This window comes from Tachysurus vachellii, chromosome 12, assembly GCF_030014155.1.
Source record: "Tachysurus vachellii isolate PV-2020 chromosome 12, HZAU_Pvac_v1, whole genome shotgun sequence".
Classification (NCBI taxonomy): domain Eukaryota; kingdom Metazoa; phylum Chordata; class Actinopteri; order Siluriformes; family Bagridae; genus Tachysurus; species Tachysurus vachellii.
This window is the reverse complement of record NC_083471.1, coordinates 23,690,119-23,717,068: the sequence shown is the minus strand read 5'-3', so window position 1 is coordinate 23,717,068 and position 26,950 is coordinate 23,690,119. Positions and strand designations below refer to the sequence as shown.

Sequence of the window (26,950 nt, the reverse complement as noted above, 5' to 3'; positions counted from 1 at the left end):
ACGTCACGACTATTAGTTTGAACGGAGTGTGAAAAAACACTGTGTGAAAGTGTGTGTGAAATCTTACATCCTACGCCAACATTTTATAACTGACAACAGGTGCTACTGAGCATTTCTCACAGTATTTACATCTTACTTTATTTTTCATGTAACTTCTCTTTTTAATACAGTGCCTGAAAACCTTCCCTCCATCTGTTCTGTATTTTTTAGCATATTTCCTTTTTACGTTAAAACACATTGTGTGTCCGTTTAAAGTGACTGTATGGACTGGAAATAAATGAATTAACAAAAAAAACACACGTTTCCGAATGCTTATTTGTGCTCGCTGTAAATGACGTTTGTGTATAAAATAAAACCTGCAAGAATGTGTGGGTATTAAAAATAAAATTGTAAAAACGAACCCTGATCGTATTGGATCATTTCCTTGTTGCTTGTTTCCCCGAGTCATCGCATTAAATATGCAGTTTGTAGTTTACATTTACATCATTTGACAGATGCCCTTATTCAAAGCGACTTACATCATCTCATTTTTTATACAGCTGAGCAATTGAGGGTTAAGGGCCTTGCTCAGGGGCCCAACAGTGGCAGCTTGGTGAACCTGGGATCTAATTCACAACACCTTATCCACTAGGCTACCACATGCCCTATTTACCATAGTTAGTGTGTGTGTCTGTGTGTGTGTGTGTGTATGTGTCTGGTGTGTGTGTGTCTGGTGTGTGTGTGTCTGTGTGTGTCTGTGTGTGTGTGTGTGCGTGTGTGCGTGTGTATGTGTGTGTCTGTCTGTGTGTGTGTGTGTGTGTGTGTCTGTGTGTGTGTGTGTCTCTGTATGTGTGTGTGTGTATGTGTGTGTCTCTCTGTATGTGTGCCTGGTGTGTGTGTGTGTGTGTGTGTCTGTATGTGTGTGTGTGTCTGTGTGTGTGTCTCTGTATGTGTATGTGTGTCTGGTGTGTGTGTCTGTATGTGTGTGTCTGTATGTGTGTGTGTCTCTGTATGTGTGTGTGTGGAAAGCGAGCTGCTAAAATTCTTTTCTCATTAGAGTTCCCTGCCCACATTAATGAGTCTGTGAGCTTTGTTAAAAAACAAATAAAATAATCAGTATGTTCTCCAAATGACTGATGTTTACAGACCTCCCATTAAACGTAACTAAGCTTCAGTTCGAGTGTAAAAAAATATATTACAAAAAAAGAAACTTTAAAAAAGTCTTTAAAAATAAAATAAATTTGAAGAAGTGTTTTTTTTTAAGTCTATACAGGCATGTTCATTATATAAAGTCTGATTCTAAACAAAGAGAGAAGTGTAAAGAATCTTCCGGGCTCTGATCCATCTTGTCCTGGTGTGTTATGGGTCACAGCCCTGAGCTGTGAGGGTCGGCGAGCGCGTCGTAAGGCGTAACCAGGCCGATGTTGTAGCTGTAGCCGGTGGTCTCGGTGTAGTCGGACCTGCAGATGGGCAGCACGTGGTCCTGGGAGGAGGAATCCATGGAGAAATCGTAGTAGCAGATCGCCCCCCGATGTCTAGGTGCAGAATAACAGGTTTAATGTGACACTGGATTCATATAACAGGGTTTAAAAAAAAAAAAAGTATATGGGACTTTTTATCAGAAATCAGTAAATTTTCATAGACTTTATGCTCTGAACTTTATAAAAAAATTCCTAGACTTAATGTTCAGAACTTTAAAGAAATAAGAAAAAAAAACTTAACACTGTATTGATTTATGTGTGGTTTATTATTTTAATTTATTTTATTTTAATTATTATATCCTTATTTATTTTTTTTCCTGTTCCTTATTTATTTATTTATTTATACACAGATAAGTATTTATGTGTTCTATTATTTATCATTTAATTTTTTTATTTCCCATTTGTTTGTTCATTTGTTCATATTTACAGTACATAGCTGTCAGTATTTATGTGTTTTATTTCATTTTATTATTAATAATATTTTTATTTTTTTTTTATTATTTATTCACTCCTTCCATCATCTGTAGACATTTCACAGATATTACTGGATACTATAATAATTTATTTTATAGTTTATTTATTTTTTGCATTTCCTGTTATTTATTTATACCGTCTGAGTTGTGTACATTTATAACTTATTATTATTATTATTATTATTATTATTATTATTATTATTATTATTATTATTATTATTATTCACTACAGTAAGACAGACCTTAATTAGAGGTTTAATTGAGTAGAATCAGTAGTGATGATCTGTTTAGTAAAGTTCTGTGCACTAAAGCAGTAAGTTGTGTGTTTCTGACTCTAGTTGTGTTACCTGCGGTGAGCAGTGAGGTCATCGTCAGTGATGCAGGCGCCACGTGGGTTCTTCTCATCTGGGATGTTGGCCGTCAACAAGGTGCTGCTGTTAAACCGTATGTGACGAACTGGGTGCCTACACACACACACACACACACAAAGAGAGAGAAAGACACAGAGAGAGAGAGACAGAGAGAGAGAGAGAGACACACACACACACAAAGAGACAGAAAGAAAGACACACAGAGAGAGAGACAGAAAGAGAGAGACACACACAAACACACACACAAAGAGACAGGCACACAAAGAGAGAGACACACACAGAGAGACAGAGACACACACACAGAGACAGAGAGACAGACACACAGAGAGAGAGAGAGACACACACACACACAGAGAGAGAGAGAGAGAGAGAGAGAGACATACACAGAGACAGAGAGAGAGAGAGAGAGAGAGAGAGAGAGAGACACACACACACAGACACAGACAGACATACACAGAGAGAGAGAGACACACACACACAGACACAGACAGACATACACAGAGAGAGAGAGAGACACACACACACACAGAGACAGAGACAGACATACACACAGATAGACAGAGAGAGAGAGAGAGAGAGAGAGAGAGAGAGAGAGAGACACACACACACAAACACACACAAACACACAGAGAGAGCGAGAGACACACACACAGATACACAGAGAGACAGAGAGACACACACACACACACAGATACAGAGAGACACACACACACGCACACAGATACACAGAGAGACAGAGACACACACAGATACACAGAGAGAGACACACAATGCTGATCTGCTTACAGAATTCTTATTAATAAACACAAAAACACTTTTTTCCACACAAAGGTTTCTCTCTTTAGAGTAAATAATGATATCAAACCCATTTCTGTTCCCCGAGATGTTCGTAAACATCTAAAATTTAGAATCGTTATCTTCTAGAACTAAGAGTTTCAGTTCTGTGACTGTATGTGATGAAGCATTACATGCTAACCAGGACTTGTACTGAGGACTCGACTGATGACGGAGATTACAGACGCTACTGAATTATTACTAAGCAGTTTATCAGGAATGTAAAAGTTTGTCCTTTATTAATGATGTCGCACTGAAACGCAGACGTTCGCTCCGACTTTGTTGTATTTCATTACTATGGTTGCACCGAGCCGAAGCAGAACGAGCGTGTATTCAAGAGATGCGTCTTCCTTTGTAGCCGAGGTTGAGGAACTAACACGATGTTCGCCTGCTTGTAGCAGCAAACAGAATCCCTCGTACCTGTTGTGCATCTCCCAGAGTTTGGCCCCCATCCTCATTTCCCACACGCAGACCAGTCCTTCGCCGCCGCCGCTCACGATCTTCCAGTCGTCGGCTCGCACCGCCGTCACGCCCAGGTGATGTGCGTAGAGCGAGACGGCCGAGGAGCCAGAACGCAGGTCGAACGCTCGAACCCTGAGTGAGAGAGAGCAAATGGAAAAACATGAACAAGCACAAAGACAGATGGGATGCGTATCAATTACTGCAGAGACTTTCAATTAATTTGGGGGGGAAAAAAAAAGGTTCACCGAGTCGCCCCGCTCTTAATTTTCAAACCTACAACAAAGTGTCTTTGTGAAGATTGAAAAACTGGCAGGCAGCCAAAGCAAACATAATAAGTGACCAAGAAAAAGGCACTAAGGATTTGGAAACCATCTGTGGCCGCCGTTGCTTAATGGTAGCGAAAGCAGCCAAGAGATAACCGCACATGGACGAGCTCCTAATCACCGAAATCTAATTACGCTCAGACGAGTAAAGGCTTCATTCCAGGTTGGGAGACAGTGAGTGAACCTTTTGATTGCGGTTGTATGATTTCATGTAGAAGACGCCGCGTTGACGTGGACGTCGTGTGGACGTGGACGTCGTGTGGACGTGGACGTCGTGTGGACGCGTTGCGGCTTGCCGGAGATTCGTCTGATAGAGATGCTGTTTGTCTGGCTTTGGTGAGGGAGTGAAATTCAGACCCTGGCACTTCAGAACTTTCATTAATCTCGAGCTGGAACACGAGGTGACTTCAGTGAGCTGTCGAGGAACACGTTTCCTTCGATAAATCAGAGACACTGCTTTCCGACAGGTCCTGTGCCAGAGGACGGCTTGTTCCTGATACTCGCTCACATCCTATTCTACTGTTAAAGCATCAGTTATTATCATGTTTTTTTTTCTCTCTGCCTCACGAGTCAGATTTGCTCCGATTTAAGACGTTAGATAAGTGATAAATATATTTAAGTGGGATTTTTTTTACCTTTTTTCCCCAATTCATTATTACTATTTAATACTTAATTATTAATTTTGGAAACTTCTATTGCATCTTTATTTTCTCTGTTTCCTGATTCTTCTCCTGTGCAGTTTATTGGCCTTTTATTCTTTGTAATGCAACTGTAACAGCATTTAATGTAGTGAAATAATTAAAGTTTGTTGTGGTTGGTGGTATTGGTGTTGTGGTTGGTGTTGAGGATGATGATGTGGTTGGTGTGGAGGTTGATGATGTGGTTGGTGTGGAGGATGTTGTGGTTGGTGTTGAGGATGTTGTTGTGGTTGGTGTTGAGGATGTTGTGGTTGGTGTTGAGGATGTTGTGGTTGGTGTTGTGGATGATGTGGTTGGTGTTGAGGATGTTATGGATGATGTTGTGGTTGGTGTTGTGGATGATGTGGTTGGTGTTGAGAATGTTATGGATGATGTTGTGGTTGGTGTTGTGGATGATGTGGTTGGTGTTGAGGATGATGTTGTGGTTGGTGTTGATGTGGGGATTTGTGTTGTGGATGATGATGTGGTTGGTGTTGAGAATGTTGTGGTTGGTGTTGTGGTTGGTGTTGTGGATGATGTTGTGGTTGGTGTTGATAATGTTGTGGATGATGTGGTTGGTGTTGAGAATGTTGTGGATGATGTTGTGGTTGGTGTTGATAATGTTGTGGATGGTGTTGTGGTTGGTGTTGTGGTTGGTGTTGTGGATGATGATGTGGTTGGTGTTGATAATGTTGTGGTTGGTGTTGATAATGTTGTGGTTGGTGTTGTGGATGATGTTGTGGTTGGTGTTGATAATGTTGTGGTTGGTGTTGATAATGTTGTGGTTGGTGTTGATAATGTTGTGGTTGGTGTTGATAATGTTGTGGTTGGTGTTGATAATGTTGTGGTTGGTGTTGATAATGTTGTGGTTGGTGTTGATAATGTTGTGGTTGGTGTTGTGGATGATGATGTGGTTGGTGTTGATAATGTTGTTGTTGGTGTTGATAATGTTGTGGTTGGTGTTGTGGATGATGTTGTGGTTGGTGTTGATAATGTTGTGGTTGGTGTTGTGGATGATGTTGTGGTTGGTGTTGTGGATGATGTTGTGGTTGGTGTTGATAATGTTGTGGTTGGTGTTGATAATGTTGTGGTTGGTGTTGTGGATGATGTTGTGGTTGGTGTTGATAATGTTGTGGATGGTGTTGTGGATGATGTTGTGGTTGGTGTTGATAATGTTGTGGTTGGTGTTGTGGATGATGTTGTGGTTGGTGTTGATAATGTTGTGGTTGGTGTTGTGGATGATGTTGTGGATGATGTTGTGGTTGGTGTTGATAATGTTGTGGTTGGTGTTGTGGATGATGTTGTGGTTGGTGTTGATAATGTTGTGGATGGTGTTGTGGATGATGTTGTGGTTGGTGTTGATAATGTTGTGGTTGGTGTTGTGGATGATGTGGTTGGTGTTGATAATGTTGTGGATGGTGTTGTGGATGATGATGTGGTTGGTGTTGATAATGTTGTGGATGGTGTTGTGGATGATGATGTGGTTGATGATGTGGTTGGTGTTGATAATGTTGTAGATGGTGTTGTGGATGATGATGTGGTTGGTGTTGATAATGTTGTGGATGGTGTTTGTTAATGATGATGTGGTTGGTGTTGATAATGTTGTAGATGGTGTTGTGGATGATGATGTGGTTGGTGTTGATAATGTTGTGGATGGTGTTTGTTAATGATGATGTGGTTGATGATGTGGTTGGTGTTGATAATGTTGTAGATGGTGTTGTGGATGATGATGTGGTTGGTGTTGATAATGATGTGGTTGGTGTTGATAATGTTGTAGATGGTGTTGTGGATGATGATGTGGTTGGTGTTGATAATGATGTGGTTGGTGTTGTGGTTGGTGTTGATAATGTAGATGGTGTTGTGGATGATGATGTGGTTGGTGTTGATAATGATGTGGTTGGTGTTGATAATGTTGTAGATGGTGTTGTGGATGATGATGTGGTTGGTGTTGATAATGATGTGGTTGGTGTTGATAATGTTGTAGATGGTGTTGTGGATGATCTTGGAGCGGTTTTTAGATATCAAATGTGAAGATGATCAGCTGTGAAGATTAACATCCAACCTGACAGAACATCTGAGACCAATTTATTGAAAGTCACAATGAGGCTTTTCAGTTACTAAATCCACAATAAAATCTCTCTCTCTCTCTCTCTCTCTCGCTCTCTCGCTCTCTCGCTCTCTCGCTCTCTCTCTGTCTTTCTCTCTCTCTTATGAACTGGATTGAGGGATGAATGCACACATCAGGCCCTGGCCTTCAGCCACTCTAATAGCCACCCAGACCTCAATTTCCTCCTTCTCCGCTCTGGGGGTCTGGACAGAGACAGTCCATCTCTGGCATTCACACAGATCATTTTGTTGAGCTGCTCCTCACAGAGACAGACAAAAGGTAAGAGCCTCTTCTCCTCTCTCTTTCTCTCTCTCTCTTTCTCCCTCTCTCTCTTTGCTTATTGCAGATGTGTTGCTCGAGAAAGCGCTCTAAGGATGCGGTGATGATTAAAAGGGGCCACAGCTGGACCCCGCTACATGAGGCCCTCAACCCTTGGCTGTGTACTTAGTGCCCGAGTGAAAGCGCAGCAGGAGTTTATCTACAAAGGCTCAGCAAGCTTTTCTTTACTTGCCAAATAGTGCTTCCGCTGTCCAGGCACGAGTGCGACTGAAAGCCTCTTTACTTGGCACAGCATCTCGTACACCGTGAAACAGGTTCCAGATGTGTTTAGGGGCTTTTTTTTTTTTGAAGGACTCACAGCCGATACCCTGTCACTCTCTAGTCCTTTGTCTACTTAATCGATCTCCTCCAGTTGATCAGACTCAGATACACAATGACAAGATGGAGACTTGTGCTTCCAGAAGATTCAGGGGGGAAAAAAAAAACGTTAAAAGAGAGAAAAAAAAAAAAAAAAAAAAAGAAAAAAAGAAAAAACGAAAAAAAAAACAGATAAAAAGAAAAAACCAGCAAAAAAAACAACAACAAAAAAAACATTACTTTAGAATATCTGTTAGATAATCAAAGTAATACAAATTACTTAGTATTAGTTAGTAATTACCAAATACCAAATTAGTATTTTAGTAATACAAAAAAACATTATAAAAAATTTATAAAATTTATTATAATTTATAAAAAAAATTACAAATTTATTAGAAATGAAAAAAAAAAAACGAAGGTTAATTAAAAATTAAAATATTAAAATTTCAAATGTATATACAGCATTCTAATTATTCCTACTTATTAACTGCAAAGGTAATTAAATTTTTTTAAACGCTGCCTCTATAATAATAATAATAATAATAACAACAAATAATAATAATAATTTGAATTTTAAAGGCTTTTAACGTTAATTGAAATTTCGAAACCCAATCTGATGTGAAAGTGCATTTGTGCTGTGTCCCACATTGGTATGACTCAGGTGTCAGGAACACAAAAGAATCCTGGGTTATGCTAATACGTGTACTATAAAAGGCTCATCCATTACGGCCGATAAAACAATTCACAGCAGCTCTGTATGTAAATGAGAACGCTGCTGCTAAGGTTATTCATCCCAGCTTGTTCAGCCACTTGAAGCTTTCAGGTTGCCAAAGAGATAACAGAAGTGTGAGTGAGAACGTGCACAAGAGAGATTTTGTGTGAATGTGTGTGTGTGTGTGTGTGTGGGCACATGTGCACATGCGACGTACCGCCTGTCTTTGTTCCCGCACACCAGCAGATGAAGGGGGGCATCTCTCAGGCTGATGCAGGTGAAGTCTCCAGCCGAGTTCCCCAACACCATCTCGGTTTGCCCGGTCTCCAGGCTGTACACACGAACCTGAGGACGGAGGAAGATGCTGCATGATGAGGATCGAAAAACAGATGAGAAAAAGGTGTAATCGGAGACTACAGAGTGTCTGATGGTGGCAGCTTTCCAACTCCGGCACCTGTATGAGCTCCAGAGACCTCACGCTTACGTCGGTCGCCGACAGCCGACCGGCCGGTCTCGAGAAGGATCTACGCCTTCTCGGATCCTCACGTATAGATCATTTGCTCCTAGTTATCTTGGAGCCGTTTTCTTTTTTGTGTGATTACATCCGAAATGCCGGCGCTATCTGGGATTTGTCATGTACTTCGTCTTTAATGTGATCCCTGGGAACGTTAGGTTATATTTACGCCATTTGGCAGGTATTACATTTACATCATCTGTCCATTTACACCCTTATCTTATTTATACAGCTGAGCAAATGAGGGTTAAGTTCCTTGCTCAGGGGACCAGGAGTGGCAGCTTGGAGGACCTGGGATTTGAACTCACAACCTTCTGATCAGGAATCAGTGTTTTTTTTTTGTTTTGTTTGTTTAATAAAGAACTTTTTATCCGTTTAAATTACACTGCATTGCTTTCCTTGGGTAATAAATAAATGAAGACACTCTCTAGATCTCTAAAGCTTGTTTCTAATCCAACCCTGAATCATCACATAGGTCTGATGATTACTGCTTAAAATCCATTTAATATACTGTAGTTGTAGGCAGTCGTTAATGCTCCACGCCGTTGACCCAGTGAGAGCTGGCTTCAGCCGTGTCTCAGAAACGGCTTGCCAAAACGTTTGCTGCAAAAAAATTGTTGAATAAAACAAATCTGAGGCTGACAGCTGGATGAAAAAGAGCTCCAACTAGCTGGCAACATGGCTGCTCCAAAATTGGCAAATTGGTGGTTGCAGCTACCAGCTAAACACTGCAGAGGGGGAAAAAATAAAGGAGAATCGCCAAATTGGATGTGAATAATTTAACAGACAGATAAAGAAATCAAACAAAAGCGAGGCAAGCAGAGAGAGAGAGAGAAACAAGAGGGAGGGAGAGAGAGGGATGGAGTGAGAGAAATGCATGATGTAAGTTTTGTAAAGGTGCCAGATGTTTAGTGGCACCAGGATGGGCCAGACACTCTTAATTGAGCGCTGCCCTCCGGTGAGCCAAAACCTCAGCGAGATGTGAAACATGACAAGTGAATGGATTTGAGAAAAGAAAAGAAAAAAAGGTGGAAGAGGACAACGGCGCACCTTTGATTTAAAAATAGGTCCGAGTACACGGTCCGGCTTAGATGGAGACCGTCGCTTGGTAGAAATAAAGGCAAAGATTGTATACCATTCATGTTATTATGTAAATTATACAAAGATCTGCTCAGAAATTGTTCAATTAGTCCGTCCAAAAAAACGAGTATTTCAAGGTGGATAAGGTTTGTGTGCCGTGTGTCTACTCCATTGTAATCGAGCGTTAAAAAGACACGGAGACGACGATTGTATGGTCATTCGTTCATTTTGCTAAAGATGCGCCAACAAAGGATGTAATTAATTCACGCGGAATTAGAGAGCTTAGCAATTTATTTGATTCTTCTTTTGCCTCCTTAAGCAGGGAAGCTCATGAATAAGTTCCTCTTAAAATGAAATAGCTGTTTTGCACATTCATTAACGACCCTGTACTTATGCACAATGTGTTGTAGAGAATGCGCTCTTTACTTGGTCGGCGCTATGTTGTGTTGTTTGTCCTGTGTTTACACTGTCTCGCGCTGTTTGCTGGTCCTTTATTTCGCGGTGCACTGCGTCAGCTATATATTCAAATTCAATTTTATTTGTATATCTGCTTTTAACAATTCCCATTGTCTCAAAGCAGCTTTGCAGAAGTATGGAAACAGAAGAGAGAGAGAGAAAAATATATAATAATGATAATAATAATAATAATAAATAGTATTAAAGAAGAAGAAGAAAAAATAAGAATAAAAATAAATTAATTAATATATACAATTAAAGTTTAAAATTAATATAAAAACATTCATTTAAAATTTTAAATACTATATATCTATCCCTAGGGGGGCACGGTGGCTTAGTGGTTAGCATGTTCGCCTCACACCTCCAGGATCGGGGTTCGATTCCCACCTCCGCTTTGTGTGTGTGGAGTTTGCATGTTCTCCCCGTGACTCAGGGGTTTCCTCCGGGTACTCCGGTTTCCTCCCCCGGTTCAAAGACATGCATGGTAGGTTGATTGGCATCTCTGGAAAATTGTCCGTAGTGTGTGATTGCGTGAGTGAATGAGAGTGTGTGTGTGTGCCCTGCGATGGGTTGGCACTCCGTCCAGGGTGTATCCTGCCTTGATGCCCGATGACGCCTGAGATAGGCACAGGCTCCCCGTGACCCGAGGTAGTTCGGATAAGCGGTAGAAAATGAATGAATGAATATCTATCCCTATCCCTAATAAGCGACAGCAAGGAAAAACTCCCTGAGAGGACATGAGGAAGAAACCTTGAGAGGAACCAGGCTCAGAAAGTAACCCGTCCTCATTTAGGTGACACTCTACAGTAAATAGTGTAAATGTAAATAATGTCCTTTCTACGACAGTTTATAATAGTGCAACCGAGAGCTCCTGAGGAACTAACGGGTCGTCGTAAACTCTTGAGTTCAGCGCAGACCTGATCGCTGATAAAGACCAGACCATACAGCTGACTGGTTAAACATATGGTTGAAATGTCAATATACATTTCCAGCATTTGGCACAGTGGTAGCTCAGTGGATATGATGTTAAGACTACAGATCAGAAGGTTATGAGATCAAATCCCAGCAATGCAAAGCTACCACTGCTGGGCCCTTGAGCAAGGCCCTTAACCCTCAACGATCAGTTGTAAGTCGCTTGGGATAAGGGCGTCTGCCAAGGGAAGTAAATGTATTTCCCAACTCTGGGCGTAAACTTTTAGCTGACTGCCGGCGCAACATTAAAATATTTGCAAGGTGGCTGTAGCTGATAGCAATCTGTTGCTAAGAATTCATCAGCAACTCCAAACGAGGGTTCATCATCAAAGCCGAACATGGAGGACTGAGTGGGAGCCTGGGACAATGAGTCTTGATGAATATTTGGAAATAAGACATTCTGGATTACGCGGTCGTACAAAACTTCAAAGTTGTGAAGTATCCTAGCTTTGGGTCAAGACACATCATACCATTTTCCTATAAAAGTACACTGTTATTTTATTACTTATTATATAGATTTTTTTTGATAGTAATTTGCTTACTAATTGTTTATTCTCAATTCCATGCTAGCATCTGGATTATCAGGGCACACGTTTTTCCGATGTGACAATACTGACGCAAAAGACACTTTTTAAAAGTGTGAATTTTTTCACCAACGACGGAGTGAACTCTGGCTGCCTCCTTCCTTTCATTAACAAGTTTTAATGAGTCATATGCCTGCTCGTTAAGGAACACAGGAACACCTCGGATCTGCCAGTGCGTGCTGGCAACTCTAACTTCCCCTCGCGCGGCATGAAAACCCCGTCAACACACGACGGTGATGGCAGACATGACAATGACATGCAGGCAGAAAAGGTGCTAATCATGAATTGGCAAAATGGAGGGATGTCGTGGATCAGCGGAGAACAGGAACGAGACTAACAATGTCTGATGGTAATTTAAACGAGTTACGGCGGCGGTGAGCTTTGAGCTTTCCTGCTTGAAAGGTACAGTTTAATCTACTGAACTGAAACTTTTTTACTTCCTAAACCTGCAGTTATTTTTTTCTTTCACTGAACTGATATAGTTGAGTCCTCAACACCGGAGGAATAGTAAAGTCATGTTTAGCATGGGTCCTTAGTAAAGAGCAGAGATTTCTGTTAAATTGATTTATATTAATCTAATTAAAATCTAGGCCAGATGAAAAGTAGAATCTGAAGTACAACCTTACAGAATTTTGAGTAAAGATGAAGCAGTCCCCTTAATTTTCCCAGGGACTATTGTGGTATCCATATGGAAGGGAATCCATGATCCACTACATAATACAAGGTTCTTCAATTTTATCAGCAAAATGGCTACAGGTTTGTATTCCTACCTGCCAGTGGATTGACCAGGTCAACAGCCAGGGAAAGAGAGGTTAAAGGCCAAGCCGTAGGGCCAGTCGGAGGTTCCAGGCGATGGACCAGGTGATTAGTCAGGGAATGGGCTAGGCTACGGTCCAGGAAACAGGCCAGGTCACCATCCAGGGGATGTGCCAGGGGAAAGGCCAGGTGATGGGGCCAGACAAAGGGGCCAAGCAATGTGCCAGGCAACTGGCCAAGCAAAGAGCCAGGGCATGGTTTCCCAATTCCGGTCCCAGGGGGCTGTAGTCAACCACAGTCCGGTGATCTCTTTCCTAGAGGAAATTTGATTTAACTCACCAGTTAATTACCAGGCACAATAGGTGCGGTCGAGAAATTAAGACCCAGTCACTCTTTAAAAGCCCCACTGTACGGTTCATTATAGCACTGCTTCAAATGCGATTGAGATGTACGATGCCTTCCGTAAGTGTCTTGGTAGAGTCTGCATTGTTTGGTTCATTTCAGGAGACCACAGAACTCCAAATGAAACTATGAGATGTCTATGAGATCATCAAGTTGTGTCAAGTGTAAGAAGCAATGCCAGTCTATGTTACATACTGGTGAAAACTCTGGAAGAGTTATACAGTGGTTAACTTCTAGCAGGAGCCTGAACTTCGCAGAAAACCTGCCAAAACCGTAATGTAGCCACTGTCAATTTCAGTGGTTTTTATCTTTGCAGCTCAGTGGGGTTCAGGGTGAGTAATCTGCTTGGCCTCTCACCTTAAAAGTGGTCCATTTTTGGCTCTGAGAAACTACACTTGTTGAGCACAATGTGTAATTTCTGCGGTATGAAGTGCTGTATTTTAAAGCGTTCAGTATGAACTCTCAGCCAGTTGTTAAGACGATTTTGTTCACTTTAGGAGCTCAGAAGTGGACTTCGCACTGAAGTCACATCGGCAACAAAGACGAGTGGTTCAATTGCCCCCCTCCTCAAACTGGCAGGGATGATGAGAATCCCTTCGATTGAAGCGATTCATCACACGGTGTTTCCTACATCAGTCATATAGTGGTATTTCTTTATGTCTGTACATTCGTCTTCTTGTATCTTTCACATACAAGGAACACCTTATAGTGCCAGTGAGTAGAAGTACCACGTCCTCCGATGCTGCTCATTAACTCTTATCATTACTCCTGCTTTAACGCGTGTACATTCCTACATTACGAGCACGTTTTAATGTCATCCTACACTTTGAATTGACTTGGCTTTATTAGCATTGCTAGCTTTATTAGCATCACTCACTGCCATGGCACTCAATGCTAGGTCATTCATTCATGCATTCATTCATTTTCTACCGCTTATCCGAACTACCTCGGGTCACGGGGAGCCTGTGCCTATCTCTGGCGTCATCGGGCATCAAGGCAGGATACACCCTGGACGGAGTGCCAACCCATCGCAGGGCACACACACACTCATTCACTCACGCAATCACACACTACGGACAATTTTCCAGAGATGCCAATCAACCTACCATGCATGTCTTTGGACCGGGGGAGGAAACCGGAGTACCCGGAGGAAACCCCCGATGCACGGAGGCAGGGGCGGGAATCGAACCCCCAACCCTGGAGGCGTGAGTCGAACATGCTAACCACTAAGCCGCCGTGCCCCCCCCATTGCTAGTTATCTTTGCAAATTTGTTTTGTGTTGTTGTTCAATAGCACCTCATATTGTCCCCACTAGGTCAGGTACTTCCTTACCTATCACTGCTTAACACCTATCCAATTCGAGAGCATGTGGACGCTAATCTAACACGTGAGTAAGTGCTGTACCTTTCCATTATTCATCGTTGTAGCTTATAAATGAGCTCATTCTCCATTCCTCGCTGAATACCTCACTAGCAAGTCCTGCTTACCAAGATACCTAAAATATATTTTCACCAGTTTTTACCTTCTGTAGATTCACATCTGATGTAGATCTACGTCACAACCTACAGCCATATAATATGATAATGAATCAATTAAAAACAAGCAAAAAGCAATCAGGGATACTTCCCAAGAAAAAGGTACAAACCAAGCTAAAAATTATTCAGTGTTATGCCTCTTGGAGCAAAAAATCTGTTCAAGGGGTGACATATTCCTCCCCTGACATCATTTAGCTGGAACGGGGCTTTGAGAAATTGTTCTGTCACTCACAGATTCTGCGTTTGCTTCTCTGTGGTTTTGAAGCCTGTCTCGCTAATGAGAGTGTTTAAATGGCGGTGATGTCAGCGGGGTAGCAGAGCCAAGCTATTGTCTAATACAGAGGGACACCATCTGCACACATCCATCATGCACTCATCTAATTACTATCAACAGTCTCTCCGTTTCACACTTTACTCCGGCGACCGATCGTTCCTCCGAGAGCCGGACCTGTGCTCAGGTGAGGGTCTCTAAAGCCCGAACAGGTGGGATTTTAAAGCACTTTTCTCGCTGGAGTCTCTAGTGACATAAATAGTTTATTTTAAAAGGTATACACATCGGACCGGTGTATTGTTCTGCGTTTAAACATGATGAATACAGTGACTGACTTTGCCTAAACTCTAACAAGTCCCCCAGGTTTTAGTGGTAATGTAACATATCGTTCTCTGACGTGTCCCAGTCGTAGACTAGACAAATACAGCTTTGTCTCTCTGTGCTTTCAAGACTAAAAACAAACCGAACTCTCACGGGTGAAACGTCGGGACCAGGGGTTTGTACTAATTAGGTAAACGGTCCTAAAGGAAAGGACCTATTTCTGGAAGGACCCGAAACGCATCGTAGCTGTTCATAACACATGCGCTTTGGGAATGAAGACACACACAGTATCAAGAAAGGTCACGTAACAAGGTTAATTACCAAAATGAACAGAGCAAAGATTATCGTGCTTAATATTACCTTAAATAGAGGGGTTCATTTGGTTTATGTGCTAATAGGCATATGAGAAATTGCTAAAGCAACAACCAGAGGAACAAAACAATGCAACATACAGGGAAAATACACACAAAGGCTTTTCTTGCTGTCTGACTTACGACGGTACAAATTTAGTGAACGATATAATAAGCAATTTTTTAACGTGAATAAATAAATAAATAAATAAATAAATAAATAAATAAATATCGAAAGGCTTCTTTTCAAAAAATCCGATCAAAGAGCTGGTTTAAATGTTAATTTGTCCATTATATGTTGCTTAGCAACCGTCGGATGAAACCTGTAACTGATTTGTGATCTCCGATTGAGGGGTGGGGGGGGGGGGGGGGGCAAAACAAAGCGGTTTTAAATCAAAACTCTCTCAGAAAAGTGAACTTTATATTCGTCAAATGACGTCATATGAACATTGGTCGCTTGCGTCGTAGAAGATACCGATAAATGTGTTGATTCGCTGCATATAAAAAGACTTAGCAGTAGTGTTTGCTTTTGATCATGCAAGATAGTCTGTGTGTGTGTCTGTGTGTGTGTGTGTGTGTGTACTAATACTAATTATAAAAATAATTAATAATTAACAATAATGAAGATCTTATTGGCTGATTCACAACAAATCTCTTCACACTGATTATGACGTGGGCATAAAACACGGGTCTGGAGATCTATGACATTTCGTACATGTGAACCCACTGACCTTGTTCCCTCCATCGTTCATGCCCCAGCCACAGCTCTTCACCCCCAGGGCAGCTCGGCATGCGCTCACGTCCATGCAGGTAACAGGCTGGCCGTAAACAAAGTGAAGCACTCGGGCTCCATGCTCCTCCTCCTCGTGGTCTTCATCTCTCTTACTTGGATCCAGTAGATATACGCTCTCACCAGCCCAGGCTGAAACCAGTGGGCTCTCCCGCTTTCCCGGGACAACCAACAACCCGTCCACCTAAACATCCAAACGAATAACGTGACCTTTGACATTACTACACAAGCTCTCTTTATCCTGATGCTGCTAGTAAGACCAACATAAGCGATAATTAATCGGTGAACTTCATTCCACCCTGCATTCTAACATATCTACACAACATGACATTATTCATTCTCACTCACTCATCTTCTACCACTTATCTGAACTACCTCGGGTCACGGGGAGCCTGTGCCTATCTCTGGCGTCATCGGGCATCAAGGCAGGATACACCCTGGACGGAGTACCAACCCATCACAGGGCACACACACTCTCATTCACTCACGCAATCACACACTACGGACAATTTTCCAGAGATGCCAATCAACCTACCATGCATGTCTTTGGACTGGGGGAGGAAACCAGAGTACCCGGAGGAAACCCCCGAGGCACGGGGAGAACATGCAAACTCCACACACACAAGGTGGAGGCGGCAATCGAACCCCCAACCCTGGAGGTGTGAGGCAAACGTGCTAACCACTAAGCCACCGTGACCCCCAGCATGACATTATTGATTAATCAATTAATTAATTATAAATAAAACACAGATCGTGATTGTGTTAGACAACTGATTTGGATTTGTTCCATTTAGGAGGAGGAACTTACAGGTTTAGCCAACTGGGTGAGACACACGTTTCTCCAGTAGCCCCGATCGTCTGGCGCGTCTACTCGCACCTCCGAACCAGACGCAGAGGTCACGACAGGAGCGTCGGAGCCCACGTCGAGGGCACACACCTGCTGCAGGTGCTGATAGTGATGGATGGGTTCTACGTCGGATTCGGTGCTCCAAACCTCCACGCACCCTAAACATTTGGACGAATTTTAGACAGGGCGCGCGATGATACGCTGACTGAACGCAAACTCTCAAACCTCTCACCATTCTCATAGGCAGCGCAGGCGACACTATCGGTGACTTGTACCAGGTTGATTTGAGGCGGCGTTGTTTCGGCTCTGATGCTGTGAGAAGGCTGTAGGTTCAAAGCCCCCGACTCCCAGTGGAGAGTGTCCCAGAGTCGCACGTCGCCTGAGGTATACCTGGAGAAATGCCTAATATTAGAAAACACTGAACACAACATGTGTTGTGGTACGACAGGAATGTAGTAACAGAAATGGAGTAAAATGTTTTGAAGCATGATGGAACAAGCCGTGACTGCCGTGGATCTCGTTGGTACCCTGGAGTTCCGTTAACATTTTCAGTAGGTACAAACAAACACATTCATTTATTGCTAAAAAAAAATACAGGACACTGTTGGGTTTCTGTGTCTAGAGCAGGGGTGTCAAACTCTTGGCTCAAATTATATTTGGCCCGCGAGATCATATCAAATGTGCATTACAGCTGTCTAGCCGCATGCTCCGCTAATACTACAAATCCCAGAATGCCTTGCCACTGTATTGACACGTAGTCACGAACAGCAAGCGCCCCTCATTCTCTGTTGACAGTCGTTAACAACCGTGCTACAGTCACATCGGGCAAGTTAACTCCACCCTCCACAAAAATGGCCAAACGAAAGATGGACAATAGGAGCTTTCAAGACACGTGGGAGGCAGATTATCTGTTCACGAATATAAAGGACAGAACTGTTTGTCTTGTGTGCTAACGGAGCTAACGTGTCTGTAACCAAAGAATATCACATAAGAAGACACTAGTCGAAAAGTTGGATTTTCATTGAATGAATTTATTATTTTTGGTTGTTTTGTTGCTGGTTTTGAAAAAGATCCACTTCAAAAAGGAATTTAAAATGATCCAGTGAGCGGTATCATTTATTTTATTTATTTAAATAAGAAATGAGAGGGGGGCACGGTGGCTTAGTGGTTAGCACGTTCGCCTCACACCTCCAGGGTTGGGGGTTCGATTCCCGCCTCCACCTTGTGTGTGTGGAGGTATCATGTTCTCCCCGTGCCTCGGGGGTTTCCTCCGGGTACTCTGGTTTCCTCCCCCGGTCCAAAGACATGCATGGTAGGTTGATTGGCATCTCTGGAAAATTGTCCTTAGTGTGTGAGTGCGTGAGTGAATGAGAGTGTGTGTGTGCCCTGTGATGGGTTGGCACTCCGTCCAGGGTGTATCCTGCCTTGATGCCCGATGACGCCTGAGATAGGCACAGGCTCCCCGTGACCCGAGGTAGTTCGGATAAGCGGTAGAAGATGAGTGAGTGAATGAATGAATTTCTTATGTGTTTGTAATATCAAGCTCTGGTTGTTCCAAATCCTGTGTTCAAGCAGAACTAAAGTTTGTTTCCATATGAAAAAGGTTGAACATTACCTATCAGTTGCAGTTCATTTTTCAATAAATATTCAGTTTGGCCCGTGACTTTATCTCAGTTTTATATTTTGGCCCACTGTGAATTTGAGCTTGACATCCCTGGTTTAGAGTATCGTGGCTGTGTGTTTTGTTGCCACTGAGCAGGGAGCTTGGAAAAAGGGAAGGGTTTGAGCCCTCTACTGGATAAACACTCACCCAGCCAAGACCAGTCTGTCACAGGAACTGACATCACACAACACTTTCCCCTGTTCATACTGCAGATAGCTGATGGACCCGACACGATTCTGTAGGACACGGAAAAGAACAGAAACCCAAAGGCTGTATTCGTAATGAAATCCAGTTCTTACTCCAGTTCTGAACATCTGCTCCTGTTACTCACCTTCCAGTTGTACTTGACAGTTTTCTCAGTGTTGATGCAGTCCCTCAGCGTACTTTTCCAGCAGGGCGAGTCAGATACACTTGCCCCTCGGTGATACCCCTCCTGAATGAACAACCTGTACCACAGGACCTCGTCCTCCGCTAACACTCTCCATGACTTACTCACCTGATGCACAGGGAACAGACAGATTCAACTAAACTACATGATGGGTCCAGGTACCGAATGACCAGTTTTCCTCTTGGGGATTAATTCAAATCTTTAATCTGATCCAATTTCATCTTAAAGGTGCGGTCTCCGATGTTTGAAAGCCAATGTTGACATTTGAAATCACCAAAACAAACACGCCCCTAACCCAAATGGGTGTCACCCGTTTTAGCTCCGCCCCACACATACATACATAACCCAGGCAACTATTGTGGCGGAACCTGCTGGGGCAGCTGGCCGAGGGGATATTTTTATGAACTCAATGAGTAATGCTATGGTAATACAGTTCAAATGTGTTTTTGTAGTACTGTGTGTTGTACCGTGAAAGGTTTAGCTCCGTTTCACGCGGAAGACGTTCAGTTCTCGCCAGCGCTGGAAAGCTGATCCTATATTAACACGGGTCCTGCTTCTTGTCTTATCGTAAGCCTTTTTTCGCTTTTCGTTTTTATCCGCCATGTCAATGTTTCAATCACTTTCTGCTAACGTCACACATGCGCACTGAACACTCTTTATGCCGCATAGTGACAAGACACGCCCCTTTCTGCTAATTGGTTACACGTTTGTTTGGTTAATCGGCCCGACTCGGCACCCCACCTTTAACATCAGCTCAGCTCTGTACAAGTTTAAGTTAGAATTCGAATGATAGGTTATTATTTTAAACATGCTGTAATAAGAAAATAACCGTTTTCACGACGTCGTCCTGCATCACTGCACTATAGCTCCTGATATTAAGCGATACTGCGCATTACGATCGATTACCTGAGCGCATCGACCCAGTTCAGCTTTGCTCAGGAACTGGAAAATCTTCAGCGCCAGTTCATACGGCAGCTCGACATCGAAGAAGGGGATTTCGTTCACCTCAATCTAAACGGGTCAGGATAAAGGAGAGAGACGGTGAGAGAGAGAGAGAGAGAAATTGGATAATAATTGAACTTCTACTGCCAGAAACTATATTTACTTGAACTTGCATCAGCAAAATGTCACTTACTTACATAATACATGTGAAAACAGATCAGTTTTATCTTTCTATCTTCCAGACCATGAATCTTGGTCCTGTTATATTACAAGAAGTCGTGTAAATCTTAGTACCTGTGTTTATTTATTAATAAGCATAATTCCGAGCTAGGTGTGTGTATTTGTCATAGTTCTTGAATTATTATAATATTATTATTATTATTAAGAGTAAATATTACTCATATTACTTAATAAATATTATTATTAAAATATATATATATATATATATATATATATATATATATATATATATATATATATATATATATATATAAAAAGGTTGACAGTATAAAATGCTACACTGATTAAAAAGGGGAAACTATGCTGAAAATATATAAATAATTATATAATTCAGATAAAACACACACTTCCTTATATACGTTTGTTAAATTTATCTTTTTTATTTATTTTTTTTTCCTTAAAGGTGACAATAGCCTTAAATTGCATGAAAGTGGAGAGATGGCGCTTCTCTGAATTCTTATTGGTTCCTGAATTTTTAGGCACTCTAGAAAATACATGGCAAATCAAATGTTTTGGCACCCTGTAGAAATTGGATTCAGTTAGAGAGGAAAAAACTAAAAAAAAAAAAATTTAAAAAATGAATTTATTTATTTAAAATTATATAATATAACTTTTATATAATAAATATTTAAATAAAATTTATATAATAAATTTTATATAATAAATTATTATTTATTTATTTTTTTAAAAAACTACAATGTAAAAAAAAATGTAATTTTTTTATTTATTTATTTTCTACCTCTGACTGGATAAAGCTGAAGTGGATCACATAAATTAAAAATTCTGACGGATATTATGCGCTTTAAAGAATTATTAAGAAATAGAACGTAATATTTCTTCCCTGCTCTGCACCTATCAAGCCTGGTTCTTCCTGCATGCACTCTCCGATCTTCACATTTCTCATCTGATCTTCGTCCTTTCCTTTTGGCTCTGCGCCACACAAGACTTTAATATAAAACAAATAAATAAATAAAAGCTAGCCCTATTGTGACCTTTACATTTTAGTTTGCCGTTTTATTCATTAATTAGAAACTTAGATTAATATTCTTTTTTATAATGATTATCAATAAATTATTAATTATTATTATTATTATTAATAATAATAATAATAATAATAATAATATTATTATTATTATTATTATTATTATTATTATTATTATTATTATTATTCATGGTGTATTCCTGCCAGTGCTCCTGGAATAATCATCAGAGTCCCAGAGACCATCACAGCACCATCATATCAGACAGTTTACATGCTGTTTTACACAGTTTTTGCTCTTTGCTGTCTCACATTTCAGTTGATTGCTGTTTTGCACAATACTTTACATTATCTCATGTAACTGCTGCTATAATACTAATGTGTTCATTCCAGTAATATTGAATAAACATACAGTATTTACACTAGTCAGTGCTGCTTTTGTGTAATGTCTTTTGTGTATTGTTCTTGTATTTTTTGTTTGCACTGTCTTTTGTCCTGCACGGTCTTTTGTCCTGCACTGTCTTTTTGTCTTTTGTCCTGCACGGTCTTTTGTCCTGCACTGTCTTTTTGTCTTTTGTCCTGCACTGTCTTTTGTCCTGCACTCTTTCTTTATTTTGTCCTGCACTGTCTTTTTGTCTTTTGTCCTGCACTGTCTTTTTGTCTTTTGTCCTGCACTGTCTTTTGTCCTGCACTCTTTCTTTATTTTGTCCTGCACTGTCTTTTTGTCTTTTGTCCTGCACTGTCTTTTGTCCTGCACTCTTTCTGTATTTTGTCCTGCACTGTCTTTTTGTCTTTTGTCCTGCACTGTCTTTTTGTCTTTTGTCCTGCACTGTCTTTTGTCCTGCACTCTTTCTTTATTTTGTCCTGCACTGTCTTTTGCCCTGCACTTAATGTCTTAATGTCTTGTCCTGCACTGTCTTATTGTCTTTTGTCCTGCATTGACTTTTGCTTGACATTTTGTCCTGTCTTATTGACTTTTGTCCTGCACTGTCTTAATTGCACCAGGTTGCATAGAGGCACTTTATGTATCTAGGACTAACTTACTAAGTCCTCAGCTCTGTCTTTGTTCTATGTAGCATCATGATCCTGGAGAAACGTTGTCTCATGTCACTGTGTACTGTAACAACTATATATGGTTGAAAGTTTGTTGCTTCTTTAGCGTGATACTCTGGACAGAGGTTTAAATTGCATGCCGGCCGGCCTAGCATAAATCTAGTTATTATTATTATTATTATTATTATTATTATTATTATTATTATTATTCCAAACCTGAACCATTTCAACTTACCAAATCCTGAATAAACTGGTCAAGGAGAGGAAGGTGATCTTCCTTCCGGCTGTGTGGAGCAGAGCGGAGCTGCTGATGTTCATCTCCCCGCTCACAGCGTCTCTTCCTCCGCAGTCTCTCCTGCTCCATCCGGGCCATCAGGGGGCTGCTTCTACCCTCCAACAAACCCTCTGCGATGGACACGTACTGTGGCTGATCGCTACAAACCTCCTGAAGACGTTTTAAACCGTCATCTCGACGTTTCCTCTGAGATTCACCAGCTTTCTGTTCATTAATCACATCCGCTTCACTGCAGCGTCCAAAATAACCCACTGCATTGTTATCTGTCAACCGAGGCTTTGTCTCTAGTTCCTGTTTCCACCGCTTTCGGAAATCCGACAGCTCGTCCTCGTCCTCCATTTCACATAAACTCTTATTTCATCCTAAATATTATTGATTCCTTGATTACGACTCTGAACGCAAACAAACTTCGCGGTCCGTCCGAGTAATAGTCTCGGCTGGATTATGCGTTGTTACCTTAAATGGTTCCGGGTTCTGTGCGTCCGAAAACACAAACCTTTCAATACATGGTGGAGTATTTTATAGAAATAATGACTGATCTAATCAGTGTGGTGTATCTAGATCTTCCTTTCACAACAGGGTGGCTGGTATAGAGAATACCTGGACTGAGGTGAGATGGATAGTTGGATGGATAATTGTTGGATGGATGAATGGTTGGTTCGTTGGTTGAATGGTTGGATGGATAATTGGTGGATGGATGAATGGTTGGTTGGATGGAAGGATGGTTGGATGGATAATTGTTGGATGATGGATGGAGAGATGGATGGATGGTTGGTTGGATGGATGGATGCATGGATGGATAGTTGTCTGGATAATTGTTGGATGGATCAATGATTGGATGCATGGATTGATGGTTGGATGTATAATTGTTGGTTGGTTGGATAATTGTTGGTTGGTTGGATAGATGGATGGATGGATAAATGGATGGATGAATGGATGGTTGGTTGGATGGATGGATGGATACTTTATTTATCCCAATGTCAAATGCATTGCAAATTCCAGTAGAATCCACAAACTTGGGCAATAAATTAAAATTTTTTTAAAGAAATAAGTTTTAATTCTCCATAGAGCCTGAGTAATAGTTAATATCCTAATATTAGCTTCTTTCCTATCAGGTCTGTTAGGACCTGATAGAGCAGATAATAACAATCTTGTCTCAAACATAACTAAAAAAATATTGTTAACATAAAAAGCTGAATAGAGGCTGTTAGATCTCTAAAAATCTCTAAACTTACCTTTTACAACAGTATTGATGTTTTTTGTTTTTTTTTTTGCCCCAGAGATAAAAGATTGAAGGCCATTTGTTATTGTGTTTATAGGGACTAACTAAGTGAGAGTTTGTTCAGTTTTGTATCATATGACACTGATAACAGTGCTGATAATAATAATAATAATAATAATAATAATAATAGATAGATAGATAGATAGATAGATAGATAGATAGATAGATAGATAGATAGATAGATAGATAGATAGATGAAGTATCTCACTTTTTGAGATACTTCATCTATTGAATGAGCATAGGTGTAACTTTTTTTTTTTTTTGCTGAAAAAATGAAAAGTTTGACTTGCTCAAATTTATTAGGTTCACATAGAGAAGAAGTGCCATGATATATACTGAATATATCATCTATGATCCATGCACAATAAGAATTCACTGGTGTGATCAACAACAGACCAGGGGTGTGTTTTCACATCAGGATAAATACACAGATACATTACAATACTAAACCCTTTCAGGAGATTCAGAGATTTACATCAGCACATTTAATACTGATCCAGTGAATAAAATGTACCTCCAGACTGTGAATTAGTTGTTAGCTCAACAATATACTGCAGTCCTTATGTTTGCTTGCAAGAGATAGGTTACATTATATTGTTTATGTTAATGCCTGCACAGAAAAAAAAAGAAAAAAGAAAGAAAGAAAAACAGTGATAATTTGAGGAAAATAAATATTAATATTAAAAAAAGAAGGTGATAATTTGAGGAAAATGAAAATCAATATTTAAAAAAAAAGAAAGAAAAACAGTGATAATTTGAGGAAAATGAATATTAATATTTTAAAAAAAAGAAAAAAACAGTTATAATTTGAGGAAAATGAAAATTGATATTTAAAAAAATTTTACATTTTGTTTTCTTTAAATAAACACTGGACTAGTTATTTTAAGGGTAAAAATATAAAAAGTTTTTTTTATTCTCTTTTTTTTTTTAGAGCTCACAGATTTATTTGTACGTGTGTTTGTTGTTAAAGCCACTCTGGTATGATAGTGTGCTGATCAAAACCCCTCGAGCTTCAAGTCTGCACTTGGCCAAAATAAAAGGTACACCACACAAGCACCTTGCCAAGAAGGTCTGTAAAGCTCCAACCTGCTGTGCTTGTTGCTGGGACTTCATATAGCAGCTGGAGATGATTTTCCACGTGTATGTTAAGATGAGGACGTGATACACACTGCAGAGTAATGACCTCTCTCACAGATCTGATATCTGATCCGCACACTGGGAGTGAGGGGACTTGAAGAGTTAACTATTACCGCTGTCTTTTGGGAGTAGATGATGATGTAAACCCTAAACCATGTGACACTTTTAATAAATAAAACCGCACACGCGAAACAAACACTCACACACACACAAACACATGCACAAGCGCGCACACACACACACTGCGCGCGGAGAGACAGAGCATTACAGACAGGAGCAGATCCACACACACACAGCGCGCTCACCGGGACGATGTGTCGTCTGATATGGGTGGAGATGACTGATGTCATGCGCCTGCCCGGACTCACGGTGTGCGCACGGACATGCTCCACGCGGTGTCTCGCGCTCCGCCTGCGCAGAATCGGTGACCAGCTGGAGATCGCGTGGGCCGCGAATAACAACAAAAGAGCCGAGCGTCGGAGCGCGGATAGGAGCGGAGACGTCTGGCTCTGTGGCGTGCACATGATCTGCGCGGCGATACATATGACGGGGCTCGTGCTGCTGATCACGGGAAGGCGACATCTGTAGGCGACCGAGCGACCCGGGATGCAACAGGTGAGAGCGCGGGACAGGTGAGACTTCACTATGAGGGGGAACGGGCACGTGTTTAACGGAGAGGAAATTCATAATATATAATACATAAATAAGTGAGAGAGAGAGAGAGAGAGAGAGATAAAGAGATAGTGAGAGAGAGAGAGAGAGAGAGAGAGAGAGAGATAAAGAGATAGTGAGAGAGAGAGAGTGTGTGTGTGTGTGTGTGAGAGAGAGAGAGAGATAGAGAGAGATAAAGAGATAGTGAGAGAGTGTGTGTGTGTGTGTGTGTGTGTGTGTGTGTGAGAGAGAGAGAGAGAGAGAGAGAGAGAAAGAGAGACAGTGAGAGAGAGAGAGAAATAACACCATGACTACTCTTTTTGAGAAAATCATCATTTACTCCATTATTATAAAATATTTAAATTTGTATCTTTTTTTAATGTTATATAATTTTATATAAGCACATGTAGATAAATAAACTCTTGTGAACGCGCATTTCGCATAAATAAATAAATAAATAAATAGAGTAACGGGAACTAAAAGTAAATCATGAGGGTGGGAAATGACGTGTAAAAAATAAACACACACACAGGCGAAGGTCAAAAATTGAAATAAACACGTGAAAGGTTTAAAAAGCACAAGCAAAATTCACACGTGAGTTAGAAAATTTTTGTAAGACTTTACACGTGCAAAACACAACTTAAAAAGCGTAAGTACAGTGAAAAAGTGTATAATAAAGTGTAAAAATAGAAAAGTCTAAAATATCCTACATGTACAAATGCAAAGAAAAAATTTAGTGTAAATAAGTGTAAATAAAGTAAATAGAAGTGAAATAGAAGTGTAAATAAAAGCAAAACATGAAAAAAACAACGAAAATGTAACTTCTTAAACAAACAACTTAACATTGAAAATGAATAAAAATTAAATGTAAGTGTGTAAAAAACACGTGTAAATAAATCTTTTAAAAAAGTATTGTTTTTTTTTTAAATTCTATTTATTTGTTATTCTTATTCTTATTATTTGTTATTTTCTCATTATTGTTCTGTTTATTAACACAAATTCACCAGATCTAAGTGAGGGGGTAAAAAAAAAAAGCATGAAACTTTGGCAAACCTTCAAGTTTGAGATGGAAAATAATTTTGCCAATAACAAAATTGTAAAAATATTGAATTAAATGTAAATGTAACTGAATTAAATGAACATATTAACATAAAATCATGACTAATATATATGATTAGGATAAAGTGTGTAATGGAGCAGGTTTCAGTGGCAGTTGAGAAATGTAGTAATAATAATAATAATAATAATAATAATAATAATAATAATAATAATAACTAGGAGTTACTCTTGATAATTTTTTGTCTAATAATAATAATAATAATAATAAAAACAACAACAACAGCAACAACAACAACAATAATAATAATAATAATAATAATAATAATAA

The 26,950-nt window shown here is 40.4% G+C and overlaps 1 protein-coding gene across 1 annotated transcript; it reads right to left on the bottom strand.

Moving 5' to 3' along the window:
* Nucleotides 1-208: 208 nt before the first annotated feature.
* On the bottom strand, nt 209-22,974 carry fbxw8 (F-box and WD repeat domain containing 8). Its single transcript, XM_060882861.1, has 11 exons — nt 22,434-22,974; nt 19,891-19,995; nt 18,928-19,092; nt 18,744-18,832; nt 17,166-17,323; nt 16,895-17,091; nt 16,028-16,270; nt 8,273-8,400; nt 3,559-3,732; nt 2,281-2,397; nt 209-1,514 (listed from the first exon to the last, which is right to left on the bottom strand). Exons 1-11 carry the CDS (start codon nt 22,830-22,832, stop codon nt 1,346-1,348), a joined length of 1,944 nt encoding a protein of 647 aa, XP_060738844.1. The 5' UTR covers nt 22,833-22,974; the 3' UTR covers nt 209-1,345.
* Nucleotides 22,975-26,950: the final 3,976 nt, after the last annotated feature.